This window comes from Pleurodeles waltl, chromosome 7 (genome assembly GCF_031143425.1).
Source record: "Pleurodeles waltl isolate 20211129_DDA chromosome 7, aPleWal1.hap1.20221129, whole genome shotgun sequence".
NCBI classification, from domain to species: Eukaryota; Metazoa; Chordata; class Amphibia; order Caudata; family Salamandridae; genus Pleurodeles; species Pleurodeles waltl.
The window spans coordinates 64,590,577-64,606,046 of record NC_090446.1 but is presented as its reverse complement, the minus strand read 5'-3'; the positions used below and the strand labels follow the sequence as shown (position 1 = coordinate 64,606,046).

At 46.1% G+C, this 15,470-nt stretch overlaps 1 protein-coding gene across 1 annotated transcript in view; it reads right to left on the bottom strand.

Annotated features, from left to right (window-relative positions):
• LOC138303637 (alpha-2-macroglobulin-like) overlaps nt 1-15,470 on the bottom strand; it is a 219,002-nt gene that overhangs the window by 41,199 nt on the left and 162,333 nt on the right. The window contains exons 27-29 of the mRNA XM_069242934.1: nt 14,906-14,968; nt 9,283-9,442; nt 8,254-8,462 (exon numbers count right to left, since the gene is read on the bottom strand). Coding sequence (XP_069099035.1) covers nt 8,254-8,462; nt 9,283-9,442; nt 14,906-14,968 — 432 coding nt within the window. The remainder of the gene's footprint in view (nt 1-8,253; nt 8,463-9,282; nt 9,443-14,905; nt 14,969-15,470) is intronic.

The following is a 15,470-nucleotide window of genomic DNA, read 5'->3' as shown; positions in this document are numbered from 1 at the left end:
TCTGTGGAATGTTTTATGCTAAGACGTCCTGGGGGACTGAATGGGCAAAATGCCCATCACGCTGGAACACAATCTCCAGGCAAAAGTGCTTGGCAAACATATGCAGTGGTGCCCACATGGCTACCTGACAGATGTCATCCAGGACTGGGACTCCGTGAGCTAACACAGGGATTGCAGCTTTGGCACTGGTGGAGAGAGCCCGCAAACCCTCAGGGGGGTGCGTCATGGCCTTTGCATAGCAGCTTTTTATGCAGAGGATAATCAACGTATAGGTGCTTCTACTTTGTACAGCTTTTCTGTTCTTTGCATTCTCGGATCCTATAAAGAGTAGGTCATCCACCCAGGAATCTGTGGTGTGGTCAATGTAGAACAACACTGCTCTTTTTGGATGCAGGCGGTGGAGTTCTCTCATCTTTGGTATAATGGGCGATGGGTGGAAAACATTAGGCAGTGTTATGCTTTGCCCTGCATGAAAAGGTGTCATCACCAGCATGAGTTCTTAGGACCAACTTTGTCAAGAAAAAAGGTAGTGCAAATAGGGCTGACAGATCTCACCTGCAATTCGTTCATCCTTTTGGCAGATGTTATAGCCACAAGAAGGACTGTTTTGATGGTAAACACTCTCCAAAAGGCTGCTGTATATAGGTTCAAAGAATGATCACATTAAAAAAGTGAGAACTAAATTAAGGTCCTACTGTGACATAATGAATGGAGTAAGAGGGAAATATGCCAAACATTTCAGGAAGTCACAACTGGTGACTTGAACAGTGAGGGTTAATTTGGCAACCCTAAGAAAGCCAAGAAGGTTAAAAGGTACCCTTTAACTGTGCCCAAGGCAAGGCTGCAACCACAGGCAAGGGTGAAAACACAGGGTCAGTGGTCTTGGCAGCACACCTACCCACAAATATGTCCCATGAGCAGGCATATACCGTTTTCATTGAGCAGCGCCTGGCCGCCAAGATGACATCACACACTTTGGGAGGGAGGTCAGATACCCAGAACTGTTGCCACTCAAACTCTATACATGTAGGTGGAAAGGGTGCAGGTTTTGGTGCAGGACCCTGCCCTGTTGCTGCAACAGAAGATGCTTCCAAAGGGGCAAACTGATCAGAGGACAGATGCTGATGTTCAGGAGTTTGGGATACTATACTGTCCATTTTGGAGCCACTAAGGTGACTTATGCCTGGTCGATTTTGATCTTCTAAAGTACTCTCGGCAGGAGCGGTATTGAAAGAAATGCATACAAGAGGCCTAAGCTCCACTCAAGATGAATGCGTCTCTGAGCGAGAGCTGCCTTGCGAACTTCAGCGCACAGAAGTGCTGACATTGTGCATTCTCAGTGGTAGCCAATAGATCTAACCAAGCTTTTCCCCATTCACGGAAGAGACCTTGAACCACCTTTGGATTTGCCGGAGCAACTTTGAATGGCGGATGCCACACATGTCTAACAAGGACTTATCATGGCCCTTTAATTCTGACAACCACCACATACTAACTAAGACTTGGAACACCTGTATAACATTTGAAAGTGGTGGTAGCATACTGATTGGCCTTCCGTATCTTATAACATGTAGGTATACTCATCTTTGAACTGCTTTTGTTTGAGTGACCAGCTATTTAAGACGACTTGACTCTGATCTCTCTGCCTTGAAAAAGTCACTGTGTTACGAAACACGTGTTGGCTGCCATTGCAAAGAACTATTACATGTGGCTGTTACTACTTAATTTAACTACGAAGTGTTACCCTTTTTGGGCTGCCATTGTAAAGAACTATTACGTGCGGCTGTTACTACTTAATTTGACTATGAACTGTTATCTTTTTGGACTCAATTGAATGGAAACACAAAATTACACCAAGGAGGATTCGTTTTGTATATACAATTAAAATTCAAAATTGAGTGAACTCTTTTTGGTTTAATTAATACTTAGAGATACACACTTGTTGACTATTGTATCTATGGCAATACGCGTTTACTGTACATATATATGTTTTTGAGTGCTGTGGTCTTCGAATATATTTCCCACCTTTGGATTAAGGTGCCGTTCATGATACGTAAGGCAATGCTGGCTGACTTCATGTGCCCTGGTGTTCAAGGAGAACACCCGGTGTTGCATGACCAGGAAGATATCCTAATATTCTAGCCACTTCTTGAGTTGCAGGGTGTCATGGCACAGAGTCTAGGACCCCACTCCTTCTCTTTTTGCTGCAATACCACATTGGGATACTGTTGTATGTGAACATCTGAACCAACCTTCCCTTTATAGATGGAAGGAAAACTCTCATTATCAAGTGTATTGCTGTCAGCTCCAGCATTTTGATGTGGAGCTCAGAGTCAGAGCAGCCATGGAAGGACTGAGAACCCGGCTGGCTGTGGGGGCTAGGGGTGAAAGGACATGACTGATGGCATCTACCATAGCCATGGATGGAGCAGAAGGTGTAATACGGCTGCCATCGGCCCTGGTGGGCCCCAATGACCTAGTAGTGTTCCTGGCATCTTTAAACGGCTCAAGCGACTAATCCATCTTATCGCCAAGAAGGTGAGCGCCGTCAAAGACCATGTCCAAAAGGTTTGCCTGGATATCCCCCAAAAAGTCAGTTGCCCTCAGCCAGGTGTGATGTTGAAGCACCACCATGAAAGCAGTGGCTCTGCCCAAAGAGTTGGTGGTATCCAATCTGCATCTAATGGTGATTTTAGCTGTGTCTTTACCATCAGCAAAAGCCTGAGAGACTAAGGGCAGTAGTTGAGCAACTGAATCCCATACAGAATATCTGACCTAGAAGCATAATGTGTTCACGGACTGCAGTACAAGACTGGCGGAAGAAAAAATTATATTTCCAAAAGTGTCCAGTTGCTTGGATTCCCTATCTGGTGGTGTGGTGGGGAACACACTAGTGTTGATCTGGGAGGATGAGTCCTGGACCACCAGGTTCTCAGGGGTGGGATGCTGGGTGGGTAAGGCTGGGTCCCTGGTAGTGGTGCAATGGTTGCAGGTGATGGTCCTGTGTAGGGCTTGGCCCAGGCGCTGAGCAGGATATCAGTGAGATCTTCATTGAAGTGGAGTAGGAGTCCTTAGGGGGATACCCTGGGTTGAAGGACCACTCTCAAGATGGTGGTCTTGACGTCCACTGTGGGAGGCTTCAGGTCCAGGACTTCAGCTGTCCTCTGGACCACCATTGCAAAAAAGGCCCCTCCCTTCATAGACACCGTGGGAGGCAAGAGGAGACCACTGTCAGGTGAAGTATAGACACCACTAGCATCAGCCAGATTCTTGTACCAGTTATCCTTGGCCATGGTCTCTCCTAGGGGGTTGGGATAACCATAGGTATCCCAAGATTCTCTTCATTCATGTCCCTCAGAGGGACCTTCAGAAAAATAGAGGTCCATCTTTGATTCAGGCCTTGTGTGTCCACTCAACACTGGAAATGACATCGTGTGATACTGGTGCAGCTCTGAAACAGAGTCAGGAATCATGATGTGCTCAGAGACACCAGTGGGCATCAGCAGTGCTGGGAGCAACGCCACTGGATTTAACCCCAGAGAAGGATGCAAAGCTGCGGCTGGGGTTGATCTGGATCCTGAGGGCCCAACTAGTGCTGACTGTAAACCCGGTTGTAGTCCCTCTGAGACGCACGGGGTCTAAAGGAGCTCCGGAGGGGTCCGGTCACCTAAAAATAAGGCTCAGGGCCTTGTAAAATTCACAAAGTTGGGCAGGGGTCGCTTCAGCTCTGGGAAACTTGGAGAGTCAGAGTGGACCGAGGCTCAGGCATGGGCCTGGACTTGTGTCATCGTTCTCATTCCTTGTCCAATGAATGGTACCGGCAAGGAGAAGTTGAAGAACACTTTGACTGATTGGACTTCTTCCTATGGGGCTTACCTAAAGTGAGTGATGCTGGGAGTAGTCCTCGGAGCACTCTCGGCATCTGGACCTTGAGCGCTGCTCAGTCGCATATTGAGTGGCCAGAAGCTTCATGGCCCTCTTATGTACTGCATTGAGGAGCATGGTCTAACACCTCAAGCAGGCCTTGGAGTCGTGGTGTGGCTCCAGGCATCAAAGTGGGCAGTCTATCACAGACATTTACCTGTGCCAGGCACCACAAGTATTAAACCCGGTAAGTTGCTTCAGACACATACCCAAAAGAATATATAAAAAAGGCACTCTGGTTGTCTAAGTCAACAAAAGGGTTGAAAAAGTCAGTCAAAATGTGACTGAGAGGAGCTTGATCTAAATCCACGCTGATAGTGCGGAAAAGAAGGAACTGAGGTCAGTACGCTGGGGTGGCACCCACCTAGGTACCATGCATATCACTGCTGGTGCAGATGACACCACAAAGAGGCAAACAAGTCACTTACCGAGCACAAGGGGACTGCTCAGAAAACATTTCGGACAGTCTAATGCCTAAGGAATATTGCAAGGTATGGACTCTGCAGCTAGAAGTCTTTATCAGACATAATGAGGATTATAATGTAGCTCTATGTGGTTAACGAAAAGACTATTAATCTTCACCTACAATGGGAAATATTTGTTAAATGAGACTTCAGTGATAGGCAAGTATCATGCATTTAATCCCCCGACATTGCAGGTGGGAGCTTTATCCATAAGCGATTACCTACACTTCTGGGTTGCACCTCATGGCTTCCTGCATGGGCGAGAGACACGCAGGGTATAAGCAGGAGAACTAAGATGAGGCTGCTGTGATATAAGAATTTTTGGCCTGTTGGTACTCTGACAAGAATGCGTCTTGTAAGCTAAAATTTGGATGTTTGGTGAGTCCAGGCCATGCACTTTGTTTTTTGATTGCTAGAGTAAATGTACACAAGATATAGGCCCTCATTATGAAGACCGCCGAAGTCCCGCCAGTCCGAAGACTGTGTTGGCGGTCTTCTGGCCGCCATATTATGACTGCTGGCGGCTCTCTGCCATAATTTGGGCGTAGAGCCGCCAGCAGCCATACTGGCGGTTGGTGGTGCAGTGGAGGTTGCTCCTGCGGCACTGCCACGTCACCACAACACCGCCCACCGAATTACGAAGCAGTATTCAGAGTGGCGTTGTTGTGGTGATGGGGTGCTGCCAGCAGAGCAGGCCCCATGGATCCCGTTCCCTCCCGGTGACCACCGAGACAGGTAAGGTGATCGTCCGACAGTTGGGGGGGAGGGGTGGGGGGGATGTTGTGTGGCGTGTGCATGAAAGGGGGTTTGAGTGTGTGAGTATCGAGGGGGGTGAGTGAGTGCGTCTATGAATGCGGGGTGTGGTGTGTGTTGGAGGTGTATTGTGTACGTGCATGTGGGGGGTGGGTGTATGTATGGGTGGCCATATGGTGTTTGGGGCGGCGGGGTGGGGAGGGGGCCCTATCAGCTTTGGGGGGTGGGAGCGGGGCTGTGGCTGTTGGGGGAGGACTTCGGGGAGGGGGGCGGGGGAGACCCCTAACAGTACAAGGGTAGGAATTCCTTGGCATTGATAGTGCCTACCGCCATGGTTTTTGTGGCAGTACAGACGCCACAAAAACTATGGCGGCATGCGTGGTCCTAATCCTGCAGGCCACCGGGCTGGAGACTGTTGTCAAACCACCAATGTCATAATTTAGCGGTAGTTCCTGCCAGCCTGTTGGCGGTGCTACTGCCAATTTAACACCGTCCTCTGGGGTCGTAATGACTTCCATAATGTGGTCTAGATGGATTTTTCCAGCCCCAGGTAAAATATACATTTTGCTGGCATAATTCATGTAATTTTAGGAATTACCTAGTATGATTGTTGTGCAAATTTACCAAAATTATGCAACAATTTTTGGGCTGCCATTAATGAAGAGACCAAAACCTCAAGAGAAGCTCAACGGATGCCAATTAAGGGCCCAGGACCTGGGGGAGCGCCTCTTGGTTTATGAGGACTCACTTAAGCAGATACCAGCAGGGCTCAAGCAGGTCCAATTGCAGGTCCAGTGCAGCACGTCAGCTGGGTAGTTGCAGGAAGGCCTCTAAAGCTAGTTATGTCTATGTAGCTCAGAACAGGAGATCAGTCTGCTGGCTCTTGGAGTCACTTCAGAGGCCCTGGAATGAAGAGAGCAGATCCAGTCTTCCTTCTCAGCAAACAGGGTAGGACTAGGGCAGCAGAGCATCCTTCTGTGTGATCTACAGGTCGAGTAGCATACTGAAGAGTTGGGTCTAAGGGTCTAATATTTATATGTGGTGCCCACTTTAAAGTTGAAGAAACTTCTAGAGTTTTCTCCCATAAATCTCTCTGGACTTTCTTACTCCCTGCCCACCCCCCAAATTGTTTGGGGTCACAACAGACTATGTTGAAATCATTTGAGAGTGTGCTGGAGCAGTGGCTTTGAAAAGTAAGTTGAGCAGTGCTCAGTCCCCCAACCCCATCCTGTTAGAGGTGGCCCACTCACTCTTCCTTCTATTGTGTGGCTGTCTAGGTGGACTATAGCAAGACCAACTGCCAACTACACTTAGTCATGTGACCCAGGAACCAGGCTGTGAGCACCAAATGCTTAGGACAAGAAAATACAAGAAAATAACTTTCTAAAGTTGGATTTTTCAAAATTGTGACTTTACCATCAATGAGATTTTAAGTTACAATTTCTTAGAAACCAGACATCAATTTCCTACCTGTTCCCTAGCAAACGTTATCACTTATTAAATGTAATAAGGCAACCCAATGTTATCCTATTGGAGAGGTTGGCCTTCCAGTAGTGAAAAACACATTTAGGAGAAGTTGTTCACTACCAGGACATGTACAGCTCAGACACACATGTCCAAAATGTTAATTACAATGTACCCTGCCCCATAGGCTGCTTAGGGCCTACCTTAAGGATGAGTTGTATGTATTAAAAAGGAAAGATTAGGCCTGGCAAAAGGTTTACTTTGGCATGTCAAAATGGCAACTTAAAACTACACCCATAGACTGCAATGGCAGGCCCGGGACATGTTTTAAAGGGCAGCTTAAGTGGGTGGCACAAAAAGTGCTACAGGCCCACTAGTAATTTACCCGCCCTGTGCATATGTTATATCACTTTACCAGGGATGTATAAGTTAATTAAATATGCCAATTGGGTGTAAGCCAATTTGATAATGTTTTAGGAAATGAGAACAAGCATTTTTGCACTGTCCTAAGGCCTAGCACTTTAGCATTGTCCTAATGCCTACAAAAACAAATTCAGAAATTGGGGGTGTAAAGGCAAAGATTTTTGGAAAGACCACTCAAAAGGCTGACAGGTCTAATACTAACCAATCTGCCAAAAAGCTGCTTTATCACTGAATTCCGAAATTACACTGTATGTTCCTCAAAGAGTTGGATTTCTATTGCCTACTCTAAGTGATTGTGCTGAACTGCACAAATGTTAGGCTGAATTAGAGAAACAGTTTTTGATGAAAAAGAACTGTAAAAGGTACTATGATGGAGTGTAGAGGGGTGGCACCAGGTAAGTGGCCTCCTCACAATTTCTCCTTCCCAACCTCATCTGATTATATGACGGTATCACCCACATCAGAAGAGATTGGTTTTCCGCATTATTTCCTTTGTTTTCCAACAGCAATTGCCATCGTCATCCACAGACCAACCTCACAGCATTGGAAAAGGGAGCAAAACCATCCTCCTTTCTGGGCATTTGTCCATCTAGAAATGAATTTCATCCAAATGCAATTCCTTTTTTTATGTGTTGGTGTTTTCAGGATGGATCATAGTCTACTCTTTCTTTCAGCCAGGCAACATTACAGGTGCAAAAGGCTAATTGGGGATTTTATACAAAGGTTCAGGGTCCTTCTTGGAACAGGGAGTGACACAAGCTCCCACTTTGTATCATCAGCAGTTCAAGAACTATACAGGGACCTAGGGATTAACCACTTCCAATCTGCAGCACCCCGGAGCCACCAAGTCTTCAGAGAAAGTAGAAGCCTTTAAGTTCACCCTGATAACAGGATCATCAAGATCTGGTATTAAATATGTCTCAAGTGGCTTGATGTGTTACCTTTGGCGCTCTGGTGAATCAAAGCCTTTCCTACCCAGAAAAACAAGCTCAGCTTCTATGAGATAATCATGGGTCATCCTGTGCTGCTCCTGTTCAACCCCCAGGTTCGCCTGCCTTACTTGATTTGCAACTACATGTTCAAATAGCATTTCAGTACTGCAACAATTTATAGGCTGTTTTTTCAGTATTGATCCAGGTCCAAGCTTGCTTATTTGCCTGCCGGTCCGAAGCCTGTCACAACCTGCAAGAGCTGGAGAACCATATTAAGGTTAATTGAATTTTACCTGGGAAGTGCAAAATCCACCATGGCCGTTCATCCGCTTCACCAAGAAGCGTATTATCTGAAGCAATTTATTCGAATCTGCATCAGAGTGTAGCAAGCACAATGCATAGTAGGCATTCTGCAAGTTGGTCACGGAATTGCAAGACCACGGGAAGAAAAAGGTGTCACCGGATGTCTGATCGTTGGGGTCCTTCAGATGCACACCATCATCTGGAAAAGAAAGACAAAGCCTGTGCACTTCTGAGTTTCCAATCCAACCACTTGCATGACATCTAACTTCCCAATTTACATAGAGCAGAGAGCACCTCATTTTTAGGCCCTTGCCCACCAACTGATACATTACTACTAGCATGCTGACAACCAACTAATGCACAAGTGTCAGCCAAATACACTTTCAAGCTGCTGCTTTAGTGTAGTTTTCCCTTTTTGCTATAGCTACAGAAAGATTAGCTTCTGGCGGAGGTCATCGCAAGCTCATTTTCTGGTGGAATGCCTATGACTTTAAATGTCAAGATTTGTAGGAAGAGCCTTCTCAGATAGACAGCACAATCTCTACCTTCTAAACATTATTGCCTCCAACTGTAATCACCAGCTCAATGCTAAAAGGGACTTACTCTATTTAAACATGTAATTTTAGACCTAGTGCTGAAGAGTTTATCAAATACTTCTCCGGCAGCCATGCCAGACACTCCTCCCATCTTCGCGACTTACCACCTGCTCCATGTAAGTAATCACACCTTCCCTGGAGGGAACCCTAAACACTCTGAAGGATGAATCTGAGCCAGGATCACTCGGGAGCTACTGAATAGGCTGGGCATCGGTATGCATATATCCCAAGCATGAGTGGCATTGGGGGTCTGATCTCTCTCTTGAAGCCTATATCTGAGGCCTCAGTGGAGAGCACAGCAAACGCCCAGCCTCCACCTATGCCAAGCATCACAGCTGGTTTGACAAACACTGAGAACATACAACCACCACCATGTTCTCCTAGAGAACCTCCTCCCACAAGACTCCTTGGCCCATAACAAACCGTCAGTGATCTCATAGGCTTCCAGCTTCACCAGGATGCTTTTCGCAACGTCTGTCTTGTTCGCCAAGATGTAGGCATAAGACACCATGGCCATCTCGAGGGGTGTGGCCAAACTGTGCACCTGAGTGTCCAAGAATTCCAAGCATCTAACAACAACTGACTGTGGAAACATTGGAAAGAAAAAGACAATGAGGATTTGAATGCTGATTCTCTAGGTCAGCTTGCCCACCTCACAGTATACTTCTTATACTTGCATTTCACATATAATTAGATCATACATGAAAATGTTATTAAAAGTTAGTGTGCTGGAAAAATTGGGTGGATTTCACCGTTAACTATGCAAATCTGTTATCAAACATGAGCAAGCATTCCTCCACAAGTGACAGGGCAAACATCTATGTCCATCTGCAGCCGTTCTTGAACACATAATGCACCCACCTGCAATCTTGTGCGTGTATGCCCACCGGGCCATGGGGAAGCACACATGCAGACCTTCTTGCACACACAGGCAAAAATACACAGCACAGAGATATTCATGTGTGAGTACTTGTGCATTTGCGCACTCAATTCACACAGACACCACCTGTATAGGTCCGAGCTCCTTTTACACACAAACACAAAGAGACAATTACAATGTGCACCTGCAGACATGTTTGTAACATGGCAAAAGCAACAAACAGCGTGAATCTTCAATTAACCCTTAACAGAGGAGGGCCCTTGAGCAAGTACTTTATGAGGAGTTGAAAGGCTTAGCCAAGTTAAGGCAGAAATTAGATGTTGCGGGTTGCTCTAGTTCTCGTTGACAGTCTGCACTGCAGTGAGGGGACAGAGACCCACACTGGGTTAATGACCCCACCTGCAAGGCCGACCTGTCCTTTATTCTCACAGCCCATGTGACTCACGGGCTATGCCAACAGTGAGGATCCTCCATCAACAACCATGCTACTATGACCCACTCCGGAGTGGATCGAACATTACAACTCTCCAAAACTTTATAAAACAAAAACACAAGTTTAATCACCAACCCCTTTTATTTAACTTTTATTTCCCTCATAGTCAATATGGGTCAGGCCTTCTCGCCTTTTATGTACTTCAGTGTCTCATCATCATAGAACCACCTGTCTACTTACCAGGGTTCTACAGCAGGAAGTCTCTGAGGTGACGAGATGGTACTGGGTTTTGCTGAAAATGGTATTGGGACCCCTGGCCCCTCTGGTTTCCATGCTGAGCTTCCTCGCTGTTGTATCTATAGATGGCTAAAACGATTTAATCCTGTCTCTCTTCTTCTACCACTCCTCAGTGATCCCTTGGTTTCCAGCTTTCACAGTCCACTCACTGTTCTCTGTCTCCACTAGTGTTTCATGACTGGATCTGACCAGAACTGGGTCCTCCATATTTCTTGAAGAAGGCTACTTTCCAGGTGACCACGTCCTCATCTCTCCATGCCATTAGCATGGTACCTTGTCGTCTGGACACCTTCCATGGCTCTAGTTCAAATGGCACCCAGAACTTTCTACTGGGGTTCCAGTCTTTGACTAACACAATGTCACCCACTTGGATAGAAGAAGGTCACGCTGCTGTTTTCAGACTACCTCTGTCATTTGTTCTTTGGATCCTTTGGAGGACTTCATTGCCATTGATTTCTTTGGGTACACATCTGGGATGAAGGGCAATACTTTCACAATTGATTTGCTCCATGCAAGTTTGGCTGGGTGGGGGGTGATGCCAGTGGTGACATGGGGTGTCTGTGGGTTTTCTCTCCATAAGGAATAAATTGCCCTCTCAAGTGGTTAACCCTGCCTGTGAGAAATCCGGATTATTTTTTTCATGGTCCTCCTAAATCTTTTAACCTCCATGCTTACTTGGGCCCTGCGAGGGGTAATTTTTCGATCTCTTATGGACTAGGATTGCAGGTACTTGGCTATGTCGTGTCCCTGGAAGGGAGGGGCATGTCAGTCCTCAGTTTGAACATGATCTCAAGTGTAGCCATGACTTTTTCCAGTTTGGAAATGAGTTCACTGTATGTAGTGGTGGTCATGAGCTGTACCTCAGGGGATTTCAAGTAAATGTCTGCTAGGGCCATTATGTACAATCCATCGGGCATGCTTCCAAAATCTAGGCTGATTTGCTCCCCTGGCCACAAGGGCCTCTTTCATTGACAATGAGAGTGGGAGGGTCAGATCATCCCATGGCCTAGCACGGGTAGCAGTGGCCTACAGCAGTTTCAATCAGGTCAATTAGACTGGTAAACCAGACTTTTTGGCATAATCTGCTGCTGAGCATGCCCTATTGGATGGCATGGGCTAGCTGCACTGCTTCCGCAGTTAGACTATTGGGGATGACTATGCGTGTACCTCGCAGAAGATATCCCTGTCCTCCGTTTGCTAATTCAAACCTGACATTGTAGAGTGCTGCCAGTGTCTGTTGGGCTATGGGTGTTCTTTTGTCCCAGTGGGATTTCAAGATGTTCCACTGGCTGAAGTTGACTGCTGCTAGGTCCAGCTGCAAGCAGTCATCTTGCTGGGTCGCAGCTATGATGGCTTCTAGCATCAGGGGCCTCTGTCGCAATCTCTCCATTATGTATTGCAAGTATTCTTCGGTTTCCTGTGCTTGTTGGGGGTCTGGGGTTCCAGGAGACGTAATCTGCTGGTTTGCGTAATTGGCTTGTAATCCACCTTGAAGGAGTATTCCTGCAGATGGAGGACCCGCTTCTCTACCCTTGGTGGATTTTTTGAGGTGGGCCCTTGAAACAAGGGTACCAGTGGTTTGTAGTCAGCATTGCAGATATAGGCCACCGGTGCCTGTTCTCCACACTTTTGCCTTTGCTTTAGCACAGTTCCTAGACTGATGGGGATGGTGTCCACCAATACTAAGGTGTCTTTGTGGGCACTGAAGTACTCCAGCCTTGTTTCTGTCTAGAGAGCATCTGTGGATGTTGGAACACATCTCCATGCATGGTGTCCCAAACCCAGGGAAACTGATCTTTTGTGAGTTCATGGAGTGTTTGCATGAGCATGGTCAGATCTTTGATGAAGCAACCACAGTAATTGACTATGTCAAGGAAGCTACAAATTTCCAACACACAGGATGGGGCTAAGGCTGCCTTCACACCCAATACCTTTTCTGGGGCAGGGGCTATACCTTAAATAGCTGAAGGTGGTGTTTATGAGTTCACATTTGTCATAGTGGAGGGTCATTGTGCTCCATAATGGACATGGCAAACATGAGTATGTCATTGCTGACGGTGACTCTAGTGAGGTGGGCTAGTACTTGCACCATATTTTTGAACACGTCAGTGGAGCTGAATATTCAAGTTTAACCTCTTGTACCGCTGAAATATGTTGAAACTATTGTAGTGGACCCTGATGCCAGGTGCAATTGGATTTGGGGACAGTCATACCTGATGTCCATATTTGAAAAACAGCCTGGCCTGCTCAGTTTACTGACAATATGGTTGACTGTAGGTGTAAGGTGTTGTTCATGTTTAATGGCTAGTATTTTATGGGTTGTACTGAGTTGTCTATGTGTAGTCTCACCATGCGGTCTTTCAGTCTTTCAGGCATCCTATACCTTTGAAAAGGTCTTATAATCCTTCTAGCAGGTCCTCTAGATGGCTGATATGCACCTCGAATGAAAAGTGAATACAGGATACACATTTAAGATAAATTTACATACAATAAATCTGAAGGCAGACTCTTTCAACAGCCAGTGGAAATCTTGAAAATGTTGCCTGGAGCTAGGCCTAGGTTGGAAACTACTGCCACAGAAGGACAAGTCATAGTGACCTTGGAGTGACATGCTGCTCACCTCTGCCCGCGCCGACTCGTTTGTCAGTCAGTAAGCCTTGGCTCACCAGTGATGTCTCAGTCCTGGCCTACATCATGTTATGTGGACCCTGGCATAGGCTCTCCCTAGTTGACAATGTAAAGATACAACTGTATACCTGCTGTCATCACTTGCTCCTTTCTTACGTGCTGCATGCCGGTGTGGTCCCCTCCAATGAAATAGCATTTTCAGAGACCCAGTTCACAAATCTTTTTGTGCATGCAAGTTCAACTTTCACATACAAATGGCCTTTTTTCATGTCCGGGATCATGTGAATAACAAAATCATAAATAAAAAATAAATTATTCATAGAGGGTTTTTGGGTCAGCTCTCTTTGTCAATTGTCTGTTCAACTGTCATTCATATTTAGTTTCGCCTAGGCCAACATGCAGCTTGAAACAGTGTCTCAGCCCACTTCATCCACTGACTCTCCTGCACTCTGAATGACCGCATGTGGCCAGATAGCTTCAGGGCAAGGGCTGGTTGGCCTGCACTTCACTTTGCCAATGCTTTTTCTATTCCATTTTTATCTTTTTTTTTGTTTTTAAATATTTTTCTTGAATATTTAAACTTTTTTTTAGGTGAGAATAATTCACATGCATTAGTACATTTTATTTGTGAAAATGAGAATTATGCACAATAAAACTAAGATGGTTTTTATACTTATTTTTACTACACCTGCCTGCTGCGAAGAACCTGTACTGTTATATTAACATTATATACAATGGTTAATTTTTTCTTCGGATTTGTTTATTGTAAGAACGTGGAGACCACATTGGGGTGGCAGCATGAGCCCTTTTTTTGTCTTTTTATTTCAATGCCATATTCTTGCAATAAAACAAATAACCATTATTCCTGCCTGACATGGCCAGACCTGTTGACTTGGCCAATGTTTGCTACTACTTATAATCCATGTTTTTTATTGATTGATAAAGACTTGTTACAAATCTCCAGCTCCATGGTGAGACTTGCCTGTCCCAACAAGCCATACACTTTACATCAGTGAAAAGAGGAGCACTCAAGGGCAGATTTAAGTAAAGAGGTGCTGCACCGAGTGCAGCGCCACTTTCCGTGTCCCCCTAGCACCCCCCTAGCGCCACCATGTGTGCACCGTATTTAAAAAAGGGCACACCATAGTGCAGGGTAGAGGCCAATAGCGTCATTTTTTTTTTACACTATTGATGTACTCTGCAGAAGTAGTGACAAAATGTTGGCGCTACTATTGCAGAGTACATAGGGGCCCATTATGAATAATGGTATGCCCCCGTTTAACGCCTGCTCAGCAGGCGTTAGAAGTGCAGGAAAAAGATGGCGCAAGTAAATCTCTTTGATTTCCTTGCGCCATTTTTTCCGTCCCCCTTATCGGGGAACTCCCCCTTGCATACATTATGCCTGGTGCAGGCATAATGTGGTGCAAGGGTTTACAAAGTGGCGCAATGTATGCATTGCGCCACTTTGTAAAAATGGCACAGGGAAAATGCCACTTTATCACCGCCTTAGCAAGAAAAAAATGAGGCTATGGCAGCGCTAAGGTGGCGCTAGGGGCTCTTAAATCTTCTCCCCAGTGCTTGATATGGGCAGGTCCTGTCCGGTACGGAGTACCTGCACATCTTGCTCCAGTAGAAATATATCTATAGTGCCATAGTGGGGGACTGAGTTCAGCAGACGTTCACTCTGGGGTACTGTGAACTGCGTTCCCGAGCACCGTCATGGAATACACTGAGGCGCTGTAGGTCTGTCTGTGTTCAGCGGACAGTGCACATCGGCCAATCAGGAGAAGGGGGCCACGGCTACTCACCGAACCAGCGTATCCAGACTCCAGCAGACCAATTGTGGTGTATGCAGAAGGTGTGATGTCACTCTGTAGAGAGAAAAAACACATCAGCAATTAAAAGAAGGCAGGGGCATAAAAAGCAGCAGGCTGAGAGAGGTGGGGAGGGATAGCAAGAGACAGAGAGAGATGGACAGAGCATAGACGTCATTTAGGGGTCCCAGCTGCAACGCCTGGCTTGTCCCTTGCGACCCCTGGCACTGCCTTTGCGACCCTTGGCCTCAGAGGTGGCACATTCAGTGCCAGGAACACATATTATTCACTATTAGTAGTAATAAAAAAATGGGATCCAACTAACTGGAACATGACCCTCCTTGGCAGGTGTGGTAAGTAAAAAGTGCCTTTAAATGTAGTGCTACACGCCCTAGAATTCAGAGAAAAAAACTTAATTGGACCTGGGAAACTTAGAAGGGCCGCATAGGAAAGGCCGGCGCATATCAAATTTCAGGCAGTCAGATCCCAGGACGCACGTGTCCTTTCTCCCTTTTATTTTTTAGGTTCACAGAAAACATCCTTGCTAAGGTTCACGATT